At 51.4% G+C, this 17,245-nt stretch overlaps 1 protein-coding gene across 1 annotated transcript in view; it reads right to left on the bottom strand.

Annotated features, from left to right (window-relative positions):
• The window catches only part of SKOR2 (SKI family transcriptional corepressor 2), a 33,145-nt gene extending 30,161 nt beyond the window's left edge, over window positions 1-2,984 (bottom strand). The window contains exon 1 of the mRNA XM_046671028.1: window positions 387-2,984. Coding sequence (XP_046526984.1) covers window positions 387-2,984 — 2,598 coding nt within the window. The remainder of the gene's footprint in view (window positions 1-386) is intronic.
• Window positions 2,985-17,245: the final 14,261 nt, after the last annotated feature.

The raw sequence follows: 17,245 nt of genomic DNA, 5'->3' as shown, positions 1-17,245 counted from the left end.
GGACAGGATTATTCAGACTGCTCCAGTTTTGTGGTCCCACTGCTTTCTGGGGAACGATTGTGCTTAACTGGCAGGAAGCAAAGGCTGGAGTAGAGAAAGGACTAGGTCAACTATGGGGTCTTTCCCAACTTCTACAAGCAGCAACTTAAATATAGGAGGGAATAGAGACCCCAAAGCCTCTCAAAGGCTTTGTAAGAGAGAGACCAGAAACCACATTTTTATGGAGGACCGCTGGCAGGAAAGAAGCCCTCCTAAACACACTGAATATTTCATTTCTGTGGGGAAATCTGGTGATTCATCTTTCCTGCGCATATGTAACCGATTCAGCCTAAAGGTGCATTTAAATAATAATAATTAGCTTGAAGGAGCCTAAAGGGGATATTTACATCTTTGTAGGAGGGCTGCTCCTCCAGTGATGGATGGTGGACCGGGCTGCCGGGGCTGCTGCTACTGCCGCCGCTCGCTTTCTGGGAGGCCAGGGGCGGAGGCGGGGGCGGGGGCAGGTCCGAGCCGCCGGGGTCACCCAGTTTCCCGTCCTCCTGCAGCAGCCTGGAGGAGTTCAGGGCGAGTGGGAAAGCGCCCGAGGCGGCCGGCGCGCGGTCCCGGCTGCTCCCCTTCTCCGACAGCCCTCGGTTCTGGAGGAACCGGCCGCCCCCGACTAAGGGGTCCCCTAGTAGGACCCTCGTCTCCTCGTCTTCCTCCTCGTCGTCGTCGGGATCTCGACCTTCCTCCTCTTCTTCCTCGCCCTCTGGGGGCTTGTGGCCCTCCACGTCCACCTCCTGCTCTTCTTCTTCATCCTCCTCGTCCTCGGAGCTGTCCTCGCTGGGGTAGCTGCAGCTGGTGCCTCCGGGGGACAGAAGGCCTCGGTGGTGCGGCTGCGGGGCCAGTGGGGGCGGCGGAGGAGGGGGTGGCGGCGGGGCGGGGTGGTGGCGCTCAGAACCCGGCTCGTCGGGCTGCGGGGGCAACAGCAGTAGCGGTGACGGCGGCTGCGGGGGATGATGGTGGTGGTGGTGGTGCGGGTGGTGATGGTGATGGTGGTGATGCGCTGGGGTCGAGTGCGGCGCGCCCGCTGACGCCCCGTGCAGCTTGGCTAGGCTCTCTGCGTCGTCCTTGCCTCCCACCGGCCGGAAGGCGCTCGAATGATGGTAGCTGCCTCCGCCCGCCTTGCGCCCCTCCAGGAGGTGCGAATGGTGGGGCCCCGGCACTCGGGAGCCCGCCGGGCCCGCTCCGGCGACTGCGGCCCCTGCTCCCGGCACAGCGCCGGAGTCGGCTGGCGGCGTGGAGCCTGCGCTGCAGTCCCCGCCGCTGCCGCCCGGGGGCGACTCGAAGAGCGCGTCGCGAGCGCCCGCGCCCCCCGCAGGAGGCTGTGGGCCGGAGCCCGGGCCGTTGGCCACGACCGGAGGGGGCTGACCCGGTGGGGGCGCAGCATCTGCGCTCCCACCCGCGCCCCCGGGCTCGGCCAGGTCCAGGAAGGCCTGGCGCAGCAGGGTAGGGCTTTCTCCAAGTGCGCAGCCGAGCGCCGAGGGCGGCTGCGGTGGAGGCTGTAGGTAGGTGGGCACGGGAAGGCCTCCTGGGGTCCGCGGAGGCCAGAACATGCAGAAGGGCGGGTAGAAGGCGTCCTTACGGCCCGCGGGCCAGAAGAGGCCCGACAGGCCGGCTTTGGGCGCTGCGCCCGCGCCGCCCGCAGCTCCCAGGGCCTCGGCCGCCGCGCCTGCGTCCTCCTTCTTGTGGCACAAGCCGAAAGCAGCAGCTGCGGCCGGGAAGGTATAGGGATGCGGGAAGAGCCCCCCGCAGCCCGGGAACTTCTGCAGCATGCCCCCGAACGAGCCCTTGCTGGGCACCGGGATGACCGGGTAGCTGCGTGGGCCTTTGGCGCCAGCTGCTGAGCCAGCGCCCGCGCCGGCGCCAACGCCGGTCACGCAGCCGCCCCCGGCGCCACCCCCGCCCACCCCGGCGCCGCCCGAGGCTGCGGCCACCGAGAGGCTGGCGGCGGCGGCCGAAAGACTGGCGGCGGCCACGACGGCTGCCTCTTGTAGCGAGTCGTCGTCGTCGTCGAAACGCGGCCGCTTGTGATGGGCGTGCGGCGCGCCCGCCAGCTCGGTCAGGGGTGGCGGCGGCGGCGGCGGCGGGGGCGCCCCCAGCAGGTGCGGGCCCAGCAGTCCCCCACCTCCAGCCACGGCAGCTGCCGCTGCCACAGCGGCCGCCTTGACCGAGCTGAGCGGGTGGCAGGCAGGGTGCGCGCCTGGCTGGGGCAGCGCGCGCTTGCGGCTACCGCCGTTGAACATGGCCTTGACATCCTCCCAGGCGAAGACTAGCTCGTCCTGGGGGCTCTTGTCAGTGAGCTTGAGATGACGGCGCCACGAGTTGAAGTTGGCTGCGTCCGGCTGCGTGTACTTGGCGTCGGGCGTGCGGTGGGAGTGGAAGATGAACTTGTTGGGCGAGAAGTACATGTTGCAGTAGCTGCATTTGATGCACTTGGCGCGGGAGCTGTTGTAGCGCGCCGGGATGAAGCTGCCGCGGCAGCCCCAGGCGCACTCGTGGGACACGTCGAAGGCGAAATTGTCTGGCAGCTTGGGCGGCCTGTTTTCGCCTAGGAAAGACTTGCACAAGCGCTCGGCTTCACGCTTAGTGATCATGCCGCAGCGGCGCGATGAGATGGGCATAGCCCCGGCGCGGCGCAGGATCTCCAGCTGCACCGGCGTGCACTGTACGCACGTGATGCCCAGCGCCACGCGGCGGTTGTGGATCTCGTTGTAGCTGAAGTTCTTGAGGAGAGTGTTGGAGATCTGCGCCAGGCACAGGCGCTCCTGCCCGTCGATCACCAACGACACGATGGGAATGCCGTAGAGGATCACCTGGCCCACCTGGTTGGGTTTCAGGTTGGCGTGGCCTGGCCGCGGCTGGCTCAGCGCATCGGGCTGGAAGGCGCTCGACGGCGATGCCAGCAGGATGTCGTTGGGCCCCGGCAACGGGCTGGAAGCCATTTCCTCCGCCGCGGAAGCCCGGGCCGAGCCCTCCGGGTCTGCCTTGGAGACTGGAAGGGAAAGGAGAAAGCGTTGACTAGAGCCTTTTCAGTCTAAAACGGAGGGATAGGTTGAGTTGCAAACTAAAGAATTGTAATAACTTCCTTGCTCTTGCTTTGGTTAAGACATCATTATCACCCGGCAAAGGGACCAAGTTTCAGACACAAGGAAGTCATCTCTCAATATTCTTCAAGGTCACCCTTTGGAAATGTAGGGATTTGGAAGTACTTTTTTTCTGTTCTAAACATCCAAAGTAAATCAATTATATGTTTTAAAAAAAAGCAATCATTTCCTAAGAAATTCAAGACCTTATTCCCGATTTATAGCTCTTAGAATAATATGGCATGCCCGCTAGAAATTAGGAAGTAATAATGATAGTCGTAACTAGTACAGATGATAAAAGTTATGGAAAACTGAGGTTTGGCCATTGAAACCCAAATTTAAAAAGAGAGAGCATTGGCATTTGCTTGAAAATAGATTGATTTTGGTTAAAAAAAATAAACCCAAAGCTTTTAAAAAGTGATTTTTGTGGTATCTGTGGTTTCCTTGGGGGAAATTCGCGACTGGTTGAGACACAGCTCATTAAAGCGAAACGAAATCCCTTCTCCCTCATCTTTGCCGTTAGATAGTTTGATACCATAATTAGAATTTTTTTTGAAAGATGGAAAAATGCACAAGGCCATATGCATGATTGCACCAAAATAGGGCGTTTCACTTTCAATTTTTCAAAAAGCCACTTGCCGAACTGAGCGGTTCTGGTTCCAGACAGGTAGATTAAAAGGTGAAGTTGTACACTTGTAGACATTCAAGAGCTGTTTTCCTGTCATTTCCATGGCAATGAGCAACTAAGTACAGACAAGTGTGTTAAGCTTTGAAACAGGGCAAAGAAACGAACAATTCTTGGGGATCATTCTTGGCGGGCTTTGAAAGGCAAATTTAGTTGTAAGGTGAACCACTTTTTGTGACATTTCTCTTTCTGATCTATGTAGATATCTCTATATGGGGGAAAAGATACTCCACGGTAGAGATAATCCACTGACTAAGAAATCTGTGGAAGCGTTAAAATCGGAAGCCCGGAGTTAGGCCTGTGGTAACATTGCTATCATCTCCAGTCAACAGGATACCTTAATGGGGGAAAATATCCAGTAAATTGAAAATACAGAAAAAGCAAGTGAAAGAAACTTTGAGACAAACGCTGCTAAGTCGAAACAAGTAAAGTGGCTCATTCCTAAGGAAAACAGACAGTGACCTTTCCACAGCTACATGTCATGTGAGGTGCAGCGGCTAAGACTATCCTTTGCCCTGGAAAATCACCGGTGGCCAGTAGCATCGCCACTCTTGGCCCAGCACAGTGGAATTGGTTATTAGAGTGATTTCAGAGGATACACAATCCTACCCAAATTGTCACATCCTTGCCCTCTCTGAGCCCCTGCGACGTCTATCCCCTACACCTTTGCCCTGCTGCCCCCTGGATCCTCAGCTCTCCTTACGCTCAGCGGCCTCCAGGAAGATGGAACAAATCTCCACGCGATCAAACGAGAGGAGAGTCTGGCGTGTCACTTCGGATGGATCAGAGACAATATTTCCAGGGGAGAGGGCGTTAAATGGCAGTTCAATGCACGACCAGCCCTAACTTCGCCAAATAGTCCTTCAGTGCTCATTGCCCTCCCAAACAAGATTCTTATTATCTTAATAAGACCCTGGGATAACGGGAACTCTCGCTCTGGAGCAGCGCGCTCAGCGGGCCTGGCCCTGGCGGGGAGCTGGCTTTACGTTAGAGACCGGCAGCCTTAGCAGTTGTAGCCCGGGCAGAAATGCCTCCTCCTGGGTGTCCTCCACTTGCACCCAAGCCATCCCAGAAACTCCTGTCAGAGCAGAGTCACAAATAAGGTTTAGGTTGGGGTTTTTTTAAGCGAGTGAGGGGAGGAGAGAATTAAAAGTTAGTTGAACTGAGAAATGAAGCTGGGGAACTTGCTTATCCGACTCCCGAGCCAACGGACCCCTAATTTAACTCTCCTGGCTCCCAAACCAATCGCCACCGAAGCCCGCCGCTGCCCTTCAATTTCTAACACGGAAAATCCCACGACCAGAGACCTCAGATAGTGAAGCGCGAGCTGTGTGCCGAGTCAGGGCCGGCCGGTCCTGGCAGTACCTGGTAACCCCTAGGTGTCTTTACGCGCGTGGCTGGCGGCCCATCTTCCGAGGGCGCTCGGAGGCGAAGCATCCAAGCGGGTCCTCGAATCCAGCGGGCAGGACTCGCGAGGGCTCTGCGTGAAGATCCAGGCGCTCGGCGGCTCTAGTGGCGCTCGAACCCGGGCCGGGGGAGAATGACAGCCTGAATTGCGGCGGGCGTCCCCTGGACCGCAGAAATTGTGGGTGTGCGGAAACCCGCGGCAGGCGAGCCCCAGGTGGAGCGCAGTCTGACGGCGCCTTTCTCTGTCTCTGAACTCGTGTCGGACCGAGGGGACGCCACCCAGCGGGCAAGGTGACGTCACCGTCTCCCTGACACTCCACATTAAAGGGCTGGCATGTTACAGGGAGGGAGGAGGAGAGCGAAAGCGGGAGCGAACAACATCGAGATCCTTTCTCAGCAGTCACGAAAGCTAATACCTAACCAACCTGCAGTTGACAAAAACCTCTCCAATCCCGGAGCAAAACGCAGCAGCGGTTGCTGGAGTCGCAGATCTGATTTAGGAGTGGAAAGCAAAAATAGTCTGGGTGCCTCTCAGAGAGCTGAATTTGGGAGGCCCCGTATTCTAGAAGGACCCCTCCAAATTGATTGTATCCCTGCCCGTTATTGTCCCCTCCCTCATTTCTCTGAGTTACCCTCCTCCATGGAATGATCCCTCTGGTACGCGATGCAAACCAGTAGCCTCACTGTGCCCCCGAAGATATAGAAACCACAGTCAGCCCGGTAATAGAACAGCTTCAGCGCCTCGCTGGAAACACTGTGAAATGAGCAAAAAGGGAGAAGTTTCCACACAGGGTGCCCAATCTAAAAACTTGGAAGGAAGCATGGAGAGTGTCCTCACTTTCGAATATAGGTGTGCTCTTTAGGACAATTACAGGGGGTCAGTGAAGCATTCTCTGTTTTACAAAGTGTACAATTAAGAATGAGTGCATATGAGCATTTGTCAACTTCATTCAGAATAGTTCTCTAACCCATTTTTAAAGATCCATGCAGGCCACATCAGCACAAGGAAAAGATGATACAGGAAAGCAAGGAGGCCCCCAGCCCTGACCCACCCTTAAGCAAGTTGCCAATTCTCCCTGAGAGGTAGATTTTTCAGGGAACTATGTAGGAGCATGCCCTAAAAAATAATACAATAAAATAAAGACAACTGGGACAAGAAAGAACCATTCCCCTTAGCTTCCCCAAAGTGAGGCACACCCTAGGACATAGTGAAGCGTCAGTATATTGCCTCCTAATTGATCAGCTGTTAGGAGTCAAAATGACCCCCCCCCCCCCCCAGTTTATCAGAAAGGGAAGAAGTTATCTATTTAGAGGAAATTCTAAAAAACGATCCCTGCAGGGGAAGGGATGGAGGGATCTTTTAAGTTTTTCCTTTACTATCATAGCTGAATTTTCAATTGCCACCTGGTGAAACACACAGGCTCAGAGTTGGGCAGTCACACTGTGGAAATGATTGAACAACTTCCACTCACCCGGAAGCCCAACCAGACTCCATTATAGCATCAACATCAAACCATCACTAAATACAAGAGTGAAAATGTGAAATTTTAACACTTTATCAAAGGTCAATAAAACCAAGGAGAGTCAATCAAACAGAAAAGTGAGGGATACAAGATTTGCAGCTGTTTTAAATTAATATACCGAAAACAGTTTTAGAGCTATGAAAATTGTAGTGTTTGTTTGGACATAAGTCTCAAATGGCAGTGAAATAATTTTTCACCCATCTCTTAGTTTCCAAAGGTCTTGGGGGCACAAATTAGACTCTGTCGTTAAGGGGCTGAAGTCAACCAAGCGCTCCCTCCCCAGTGCCCTCCAAGACTCCCATCCTAAAAAGGAGGAATACTCAGCTTTGAGCCTGCCCAGCCCATTTGCCAAAAGAGATCATTGTCGTTCACAAATCCCTTCCGGCAGAAGGCTGAGGCTCTTGCTCTCCTCCGAAGGTTGCAGGACCAGACTTAGTTCTTTCCACCTTCCCTGCCTCCTCTCTGGGGTCAAGGGGTCCCACAAAGCGAGGTCAAGGCTTACTCACTGTTAGAGCTCAGGCTGCTAGAAAAAAAGCGTGAGCTGCATTGAAAAAAATCCTGGAAATGCGGCAGATTTTAAGACTGAAAAGGATAGGAATCGAAAAGTCCTGTCACGTCATTAACGTAGCACAGGGAAATGCCTGGTCACTGCCGAGGAGAAAGCACCACTGGGTATTCACTTTTTACTGTAATGTTTCCACCTTTGCCCCCAAAAGATTCCTCTTCTCCTTACTCATCCCTACTTTTTTTAAAAAAAAAGTCTTCAAAAATATTGCTCTTTGAAAAGAGAAATGGGTCGAATCTTTGTCTTTCCTTTCATCTCAGGTTACCCTGAGGAGTGAATTCACACCCGGGTGGTACCTGTAGCCACCTCCTCACCAGATAATTAAACATTTATACATTGCTTTGGGAGCTTTCTGCCATACAAACCTGTGATTTTATTTTAATGCAAAAGAAGTTTCACTGGAAAGAGAAATGTGTGATGTTAGGCTAAATACTTGTACCCAAATAATTCTAAGAATAGCACAATATTTTATTTCCCCAATGAATCTGGGGTGCCTGTTTGAGCTGTCAGGCCAATTACATTTTTGGAGGGTGAAGGTGGAGAACAGATGTCCAAAGCAAGACTCTGCTCCAGAGAATCCTCGCCTTGAGTCCTGATCTGGACAGTAGAATTATAGCCTTTTATACCTTTTGAATCTGTGAGCAACCTTCTGCCACCCACTATCTCTCTGATCCTTTGCTTTCTCCTCAGTTTGAACAAGTCTTCTGATGGTCCTCCACCGCCCTTCCATTTTCCTCTCCTGGACCAGAGATGCCTGTTCCTTGTCAGTCCCTGTCCTGGCCCCTGGGACCCTGGCAGGCTTAAGGAGGAGCCAGTGGTGGCGGGAGGCGGCGGGTCGGGGCCGAGTTAATCAATGCTTTCTTATTGTAGCTGACATGCATTTTACACGTCGGGACTCTCCTCAGCCGGCTAATTGATTCAAATTGTTTTATTGGTTAAACTGGTGTCACCCGTTTGCATGATCTATCACCGCACGGAGGAGAGCATTTCCACTCTCATCTCCGTTCCGGGCGGCTGCGGTTCACCCAGGCCAGGGACAGGTAAAGGAGCCCAGACACCGGACCCAAAGGAAAACCACAAACCGAGCTGGGCCCCTCGGAACTGGAGAGGCGACTCCTCGATGCAGGCGTACGCGGCAGGCGCGGCAGCGTGCAGAGAGGTTTCCAGCTAAAGCTTTTAACAATTGTTGAAGCGAACCCACAACTGGCCTCGGCGTCCTCTACTTTGGAAGCTGTTTGTTTCCGAGCTGCGGCCCAGGATCCTGCGGGCTGGAGCCCAAAGCCAAAGCAGAGGCGGGAGCTGTCCGCGGTGCTGACGCGAATGCATCGCTCCGAGGGGTAGCAGATCCCACTGCGTTCAAGACCCTCCCGGAAGAAGCCTCCTAGCCTGTAATTATTGGAGCCCTAGATTAGGTTCCGGGCTCGGGCACGGCCTCCTAGACTTACGAGGCAGGCAGGAGGCGACTCATAGACACTCTCTACTTCTGCCACACCTGCCCCATCTCCAGGGATGGAGAAATCCAGCCACTCCCCACCCCAACTCCTGTTTTTGTATTGACCTGGAAAAAAAAAAAAGATGAAGACCTTAATATAAATTTATTACAATAAGAAACATTGCGTATTCCCTCTCCTCTCGCTCCTGGCCTGGGTATTGGAGAACCCATGATAGTTACAGATCAAAGAAACAGTTTCTATCCCTCTCACTTATTCCCTCTTACTCCATTCTCAGCTCTTAGGCAGAAATACTGCTCCTGTGTCCCTGGTAGAGGTGTTCCTGGCATTGGTATTTCTGCATCAGGTAGGGCAAGAAGTGGTTTCCTTGTTAGTCCCAAGTCTACAAAAGGAGATCTGTATGGCCTAGAAAGAAACTGGTAGACAGGCGGAACTGGCAGGGACAGAAGAATTCCAGTACATCAGAAAGTACAGGAGAGTCAAAGTCATATGAAACTGGGTATAAATTTCTCCTTGATCACTTACTAGCTGTGGAATCATGCTTTGATTCCTAACCTCCCCAAGCCCCAGTGTCTTCATCTGCAAAATGAGGAGATTGATATGTAGCCCACAGGGGTGTTGTGAGAATTAAATAAGATAATATGTGTAAAGTGCTTGGCACATAGTAGTCATTTAATACATGGTAGATTAAAAAGCACCTTCCTCAGAGAGTGGGGACCAGAGCTAGTCCTGTGCTGCTATAAGCCATGTTAGAAATCTTCAATGTCTCCAGAATAAAAGACATCAAAGGCATTTTAATTTAGTGGTGGGCAGAGAGGGAACAAAGTTCCCTGGAGGAACCTGAGTTCTTTTCATTAAAACTTTATCCTGCCCCTAATTGGTATAGTGTTTGTTTTGTATACAGGTGGCCAGAACCCCAGCTACTGTTTGCTTAACCTATTTTAAATAAGTTAATGATAAAAATTAGCCATGATAATGGCCATAATGATAATGATTGTTGGTAGCCTTCAGTTTTCCCTTTCTACCCAAAAGAGCTTTCTGCAATCTGGCAAGCCCAGCCCAGACTCCCTGGCTTTTCCTCCATTGCTCTATCTAGAATTACATGAAGCAAACCAAGGACTAGGCGCAAACCGAAGACTCATCATGATGGAAATCATAGAAGAAATGAGAAAGGACTCTGAGCATGCTGAGCTGGCTCTTAATCTTTGAGCCTTCTCTAAAATCTTCTTCTATAAATGAGGACCCTTTTTCCCGAGGCTAGTACAGTCCAAGAGAAGTACAATGAGTGTGCAGGCCTAAAGATCTAAATCAGAATTGGGGAAGGGAAGGGAAAATTAGTACATTTTGCAGGACCTGTATCCCTGCCTCAGTGATCCCTGGAGATCCTCATGCACCAATGACTATGGGAATAGTGAGAGTCCTTATTATCCTCTAAACAAATGCCTTTGTAAGAAATAGACGTTGTGAGAGGTGGAACCAAGGCTTAATTCCATTTAATCAGAGGAAACCATTTTCACAAGAAAACTTGCCCTTGGGTAAGTGGCAGAGAAGGCTTTTACCCTACCAGTTTACAGAGGCCAGGGACTAATGGAAACATTTGCTACTGGACTTTCTTTTTTATATCAAAGAATTAATATTTCTTCACAAGTCCTCACAAACTTGTAAACACAGCAAGGTACACACGTGCACATAGTTTACATGAGGTAGTAAAATCCAGACTGGAACATGAACTTGGTGTACTTGGTGGTCGCTTAGCAAATATTAGTTGACCAAGATAAAATTCAAAGGCACACAGAACGCCTGAGGACACACGTAAGCCTTTGGATGCATTTTCCCTAAACACACCTACAAATGTGCATGGAAGGGGGACACTAGCACAAGGAATAGCCCACTAGGCTCTCTCCCTTCCCTCTCTTCTCTTTTCTCTCTTTCTGTGCATGCATACACATATGTACCCACCCCCTCCATCCCCTCCTCCCCATATTGGAAAGGAGGGGGTCCTTTGAAATGGAGGTGGTCCCAGCTGGAAAACCCCAGAGCTCATTTAGATCACATCACTTCAGGCTTTTGTCTCTGCTCCTGAATAACCTATGCTGCTACAACAAAAGGATAGGCATCTACATGGAGTTTTCATTGGCAAAGATGCATCTCAAAGATGCTGCTATAATAATGAATAACTAGGCAAGATGCTTCCCTTTTTTGATTGCCACTCCTAAAGAGAGAGGAGAAAAAGGGAGAAAGGGAGAGGGAGAAAGTGGAGCAAGAAATAGAGATTTTGAGAGAGAAAACCAAGGCAAGTATTTGGGTGGATTTATGCAAAAGAGTCTTTAATTGTATGGTGACTCCAACTACCACTAAGAATAAGAAATGTGGTTTGGGGCTTTTTTTTTTTTTAAATATAACTGACTCTTTTGTTTCAGGAAACCAATTTAAGAAGTAACTGAGGCTGAGGTGCAGAAAGGGTGTGGAGCAGGACTTTTTAATGCTTAGGGAGGGGAGGCAGAGGAGTGGGAATGGGGGAGGGGGTGTAGATTGTCTGTTGACATGTCACTAGAGAGAAAATGACATAGATATACATTTAACATCTCCCCAGCTGACGCTGGTAGAGGAACATTGGATTTTATTTCCTGGGGAAATGAAGGCATTTTTTTTCTCTTTCCTGTTCTCTCCCCCCCTCCCTGACTCCCTTCTCATCTGAAAATTTTGTACTTTGCCATCAAGCTTGATCCCATTAGCTAATACACTATTAAACTATCATGTGCTCTCTAGCTGCCCAATAAGCATCATGCCTTCAGCTTTTCTCCTGCCTGCAGTCGTTAACTCAGTGGTAGCAAAAGGTGAAATTAGATATTAGCAAAATAAATCCCAGGGAAGATGGGGGTAGAAATCTGAGTCATTGATTTTTTTTTTCCTGAAAAAAATAGAAACCAGTGAATATCCGGAGAGAATATTGAGAGATATTGAGAGGAATTTTCTATTTTCATGTATTTAAAAGTAATATATATTTCCTCCATGAGATTAGGGGTTCAAAGTGAAACCATAGCTAATCAGACCAAAGGCAATACCAATCCCAAACTTTTTCAAGATGCATTATGATATCATTGACAAACTCTTAATGTTGGCAAATAATTAAATTTTCCATCTTTTAGAACTGTGTAACCTTGGGTGTCTTAGAAACAAATTGTACAAACAAACCGCGGAGATGAGCACTGAGAGTTTCAGAGGAGATATAATGAACCAACTTTAATTACTAACTTGAAATTAAAAATGTAATATACAGATTTAAATTTATTTTCACCTAAATTGTGTATAAAATTATATGGCTTTGCAGGCTAAGAAATGCTTTCTAACCAGCCATGCTACTAAAAAGTCTGAAGTAGTTTCCAAAACCGAGTTCCCAGACTCACACAGTAATAATGATACATTTATCATTACTGATGACCACCTACTGGGTAATTATTGCTTTGTTACTACTATTACAATCAAGAGATTTCTTTATTTACTGTTAACATTCACTTAAAACTGAATGTTAATGACTGTTCTGAATTCACCAAAGAGAGTTTTCTGTTATATTTCAGAAGTACTTATGTTCTGGTTCAGAAATGGAAAACCATATTATAACAGAGTGGAGGCTGGGGGAGAGCTTGGCTCTCACCCTCTCTTGAGAATGACAATGGCATTCTGAGGAATTCTGGAACAAAATTTTCCAGCTCAGAGTTGCAAAAGGTTAACATAATGCAACCACTTGACTTGCGCTAATTATGTAAGTATTTTATTACAGGAGATTCATTCATTATTGATACTTGTTTGCAGTAACTTCCTGCTTGGGGGAGTTATATTTTATATGAGAAGTAAACAACCCATGGCTCCAGGGCTACCCTTCCCCCCAGATCTGATTTCCTCCCACCATTTTGTCTAGTTTCACAATCCTCCTGGGTTGTGATGTCCCTACTGAGGCAGAGAAACGATTTCCTAAAATCTTCCTATTCTCTCTCCATTTCCCTTCCCTATTCAGAACTTTCCAGTTCCTACAAAAGGTGAGAACTCAGGGTTTGGAGAGTATTGGAGTAGGGATGAAGTGGGTGAGAAAATAAAACTGAATTTAGTGTTTTATTTTTATAGCATATAAAGAGAAGAGAGAATTTTCATAAAAACTCTAGGCTCCTTGAGGCTTGGCCATCAACTTTCCTCTTTGGAAGGTACTCTTAGCTCCCATCCAGAAAAGCTAGGTTGGCCTTTGGCATATGAAGAGGTCAGCAGCAGGTCGTTAGGGAGTGGGCATGGTGGAAGCTGTTTAACCAATGGAAAGGTCAGAAAGAGGCTGCTGCCCATCCTTAAGTCAGAATCCAATCTTACAGCCGGTGGTGGTTGGAGCAGTCTACAGTATCTTCTTCCCAGGGCCTACGCCAAGTTGCACTAAGAAAAGACAAGGCTTTGCTCTGGGATTGCCTCAGCAAGCACCTGTGAAGAGTTGTGCTGGCTGTTTGGTCTAGAGGCCCTCAGGAATTTCACTCCAAAAACATGCACTGATCATCTGAAGCTGGCTGTCTGGTGAGAGGCCAGTGTTTCCTGGAGGGGCCAAAAGGCCCTGGTATAGGCCTCCAGCCTAAGAGCAAGGGTTTCCTCTAGGGCTTTCTTCCAGCTTCTGAGACTCCTCTCTAAGAATCTCAGTTCAGAGCTGGCATGGATGCAAGGTGCCAGAGGTCAGCATGCTTGAGACCCTTAGAAGAAGTCTAAGAGGAACTGGAGATGGTGGAGGGACAGTGGAAGAGCATGGAGCAGTGTATGCGTGTGTGTGTAAATACCCTGTTCTTGCAGGTTCTGGTGTGGCCCGATGAGAAAGAACCAATTGGAGTCCCAAAACTTTGGACAAGTTTGAAAAGAAAGAAATGGTATGATCTGAAATGTGAGTGAGGGGTGGCTTTGGGGAGATGCCTGCAAATTAGTTAGGTTTGGGCAAGACTTGCCACAGACCAGGGGAGAACTGACAGAGCTCAAAAAACAAGTCCATCCATGGGCCTCTGCTGTCTAGCCTAGAACTTCTGCACTTTTGGTGTGGGCGCGGGCTTGGGGATAAAGGATGACTAGAGGTTTGGAGGGCTCTGGGAAGGTGAGTCCTGGCTGGAGGATATAGGATCGGGAAAGTGCTAAGATTGGTTCTTGAATGGGTGATCCAGACTTGGTCAGCATAACCCCTGCTCCCATGGGCGCCTCACTTCCCTGCTTTTACCCTACGTCTGTGTAGAACCGCTCTGCGTGATCTACGGAGGAACGCCGTTCCCAGCAAGGCTTCCTTAATGGTCCTTTAACAAACTCTTCGATCTCTCTTTGGCCGCCCTGGCTCTCGCCCGCCTCCTCCCTTTTCCCTTCTCTACTGCCTCCATCAGTTATTTATGACCAGCGTTAATTATTCACGAAAAGAGAAAACTCCAGCTTTGGGAACTTTTCTCGGTGCGCTGGGGGGTTTCTCCCTTTCCCACCACTTGGTAGGTTTGAGCATTGGGATTTTCGGGAACTCTATTTGGCCGGATCCTGTTTTGAAGAGGGGAGAGGGAAGCCCAATGGTTGGGCAGCGGACAGAGTGGCGTGAGGGGGTACCCTTGGCCCTGGGCAGCTCCTGTCTCTGCCTCAGAGGTGTAGATCCGGAAGTTACAAGGCGAGCTCGCAGGAGTCGCTGTCCGGGCTAAGAGGTGCTGAAACGTCGGCGTGGGCTCTGGGGCTGCGGGCTGCTGGGGTTAGGTGGCCGCAGTCCCAGGCGGGGTAGCCTCTTTCTATGGCTTCTCCAAAACGTCTCGTTTCCCTTCTCTCTCTCTCTCTCTCTATCGTCCCTCTCTCTCCCACACAAGTGACACTAGAACGCTGTAACCAAAGATTAATTGCCTTAATCAAATTGACCCACCCTCTGCAATTAATCTTTTAGCAACAAATTAGACACAATTTACCTCAACCTCCAGGGTCAAGCAGAGAGAGGAGGTGGGAGACTGACAAAATCCACAGATGAGGCGGAGTGGGGACTTGGGAATGGGTGTGTGTTTAAGGCGGGAGGGGAGAGGAAGAGGTAGGGGTCAGCCATGGGGTTGTGCCCGGGCCGGAAGTTCCTGGAGTCCCTTTTAACCCAGTTTTCTCCAAAGGAGGGGAGGCCGAGGGCGGAGGACGAGGCCACTTACCTGTCTGTGTCGCCCTCGCGGTCTCCAGCCCTCCGCGCTCGGTCCTCCCCGCCTTCCTCGCGCTCCGCGGCTCCACCGCCGCTCTCTGCCTCCCGAGGCGCCTGCCGCCTCTCCCGCGCGGGATCCGCCGCCGCCGCCCGCCGCCCGCCGCCCGCGGTCCTCTGCACTCCTGCTTGCGGTCGGGTCTTCCGCCGCGGCTCTGTCCCGTCCCGCCTCTCCCCTTCTCGGCGGTTTCCCGCAGCCACCCAGCTCTTCCCACTCCAATCCTGGGCAAGTTCGTAAGTTTGGGGTGAGGGTCGCTCTCCTCGCGCCCAGCTTCTCGGCTTAGCTTCCTCAGATCCGCACCCCCCACTCCCCAGCTCAGACCTAAGTCTCTGACGCCCCCTGTTGGTCAGGCAGGGCAGGGCATGGCGAGGAGCGCAGTGCCAGCCCCAGCCCCCAACCCCTCACCCTTCCACACCCAGTGGTCCAAACAGGAGAGAAAGGAGGAGAGGGTTGGAGGCCTGATAACTGGAATGGGGCCAGGGGCAAGAGGGAGCAATTTGCCTTGGGGGCATGCAGCCCGGGCTGGCAGCTTGGGCTCCCTGCCAGGAGAAGGATTATCCCAGGGCGCGCAGGTGTGCCTCTCTCGTGCCGCCCTTGGGCAGTCCACTAAGTGCGGGAGCCTCTCTCCTAGTCCCCCGGGGAATGACCACCTGAGGCGAGGTCGAGTCGGGAGGGCAGAGTCCATAGGAAGCGCTGGTCATGGGCACCGAAGGAGGGGGTGCTGGGAAAACTGGAGACGGGAGAGCGAGTCCTTCTCAGCACCACCAGGGAGGAACGCTTTAGGGCCAAACTCATAACGCTGTTTTTAAAAGAAAAGTTAGCCGAATCTGTCTCATCATGAAGTGTCAGGCCGCAGGGCGGGGCGAGTGTCGGCCAGGGCTTCCAGCTAGAGTCCAGCCCTCTGGCCTGGCATGGTGGGAATACGGGCCGAGCTCTGGAGGACTGAGTGCGTTACAAAGGCAGCCTTTTGGGCTCCGGCCTGGTCCCTCCGTTGGCAACTTCCCAAGCGCCGGCGGCGGGCTCACCAGGTCACTCCACCCTTGGAACTTCTTGGGAAGCCTCGGACTAGCTCTGGCTCTGCCAAGACATCTGCGGAATGGAGGTTGTATTCCCCTCCCCATTCTCATCTTGTCTTTTTCATTGAAAGAATTGATGGACTGTTTCTCTCCTACCCCCTCCTTCTCTAATAAATGCTTCCCATAGATTATTCGAGGCAGAGAAGGAAGGCGGCTGCTTAAAAAACAAAAAGCCATAGCCCTAATGAGTTCAATTACAATGTGGTAAACACATTGCCTCTACGCTTTAATTAAGCCTGCTGCCCAATTTTAACTCATTAGTAATTCATTAAGAGAACAGTCCCGTGCTGGCGGGTGGAAGGCACCGAAGACCGACTGTGCGCTGCGCAGTCCACACACGCGCGAGCCGCTGCCGGCCCTAGCGTTGTGTGTGGGCAAGTCAGGTTTGCGACCCGGTTACTTCAGTATCCAAGAATACTGGAGTCCCCTCTCCCAGATGCGCGGGGCTCTGCCTCTCTGAGACCCAGAGATGACCTCTCCTGGCTCGAGTTCCTCAGGCTTGAAATAGGGTTTGCAAACCTGTTGGGTGGGTGATGGTGGTGTCGGGCTGGGCCACAGTTGGGGAGAAAGTCTCAGGATTAAACTCGCCTTTCATCCCCAAGGTCAAGTCTAGTTTTCTCGGTTCGGTGCACCCTCCCTTCAGCTTTCTTTCACTTTGCACTAGTTTCTAGAGAAAAATCTAGGTCCGGCCTTAGCGCCTAGCTGGGGCTGCGCGCTGCGAGCTTCGTGACCATCTGCCCCAGAGAGGCTTCAATATAAATCAGACCGTGATTTTTTCTTGCGGGTGGGGGGTGGGGGTGTTGGGGCAGGAGAGAAGAAGACTGTTGGCTAGGGAAGTGGTGATCTGCTTGGGGAGTTCAGACCTCTTCGCTTCCCTCTTTCGATCTCTAGTCCACTGTTTGGGAGCAGGGCTGGGCTGATGGCCACGTTTGTAACTGTGTCACTTGAGACCAGCCTGCTTTATGGAAAACAAATGGAGACAGAATTGCAGAGTGAATCACGCACAGGCAACGAGAGAATTATTATGGCCTCTCCATTTAATAATAGAGGGAGAGAGTGCAAGCAGTTCAAACTCGAGCCGTCTGTCCCCTCTCCTCCACCTCCTGCTTGGCGGGTTCTCCGAAGCGTCTGCGCGTTCTGAGCGTCCCATGGTTTGGATAGGACGCAACGCGTAGGTCCCCAGCCTCCAGTGTGGAGTTTC

This window comes from Equus quagga, chromosome 9, assembly GCF_021613505.1.
Source record: "Equus quagga isolate Etosha38 chromosome 9, UCLA_HA_Equagga_1.0, whole genome shotgun sequence".
Taxonomy (NCBI): Eukaryota; Metazoa; Chordata; class Mammalia; order Perissodactyla; family Equidae; genus Equus; species Equus quagga.
Note: the sequence above shows the minus strand (reverse complement) of the source record. Positions and strands in the feature narration are given on the sequence as shown.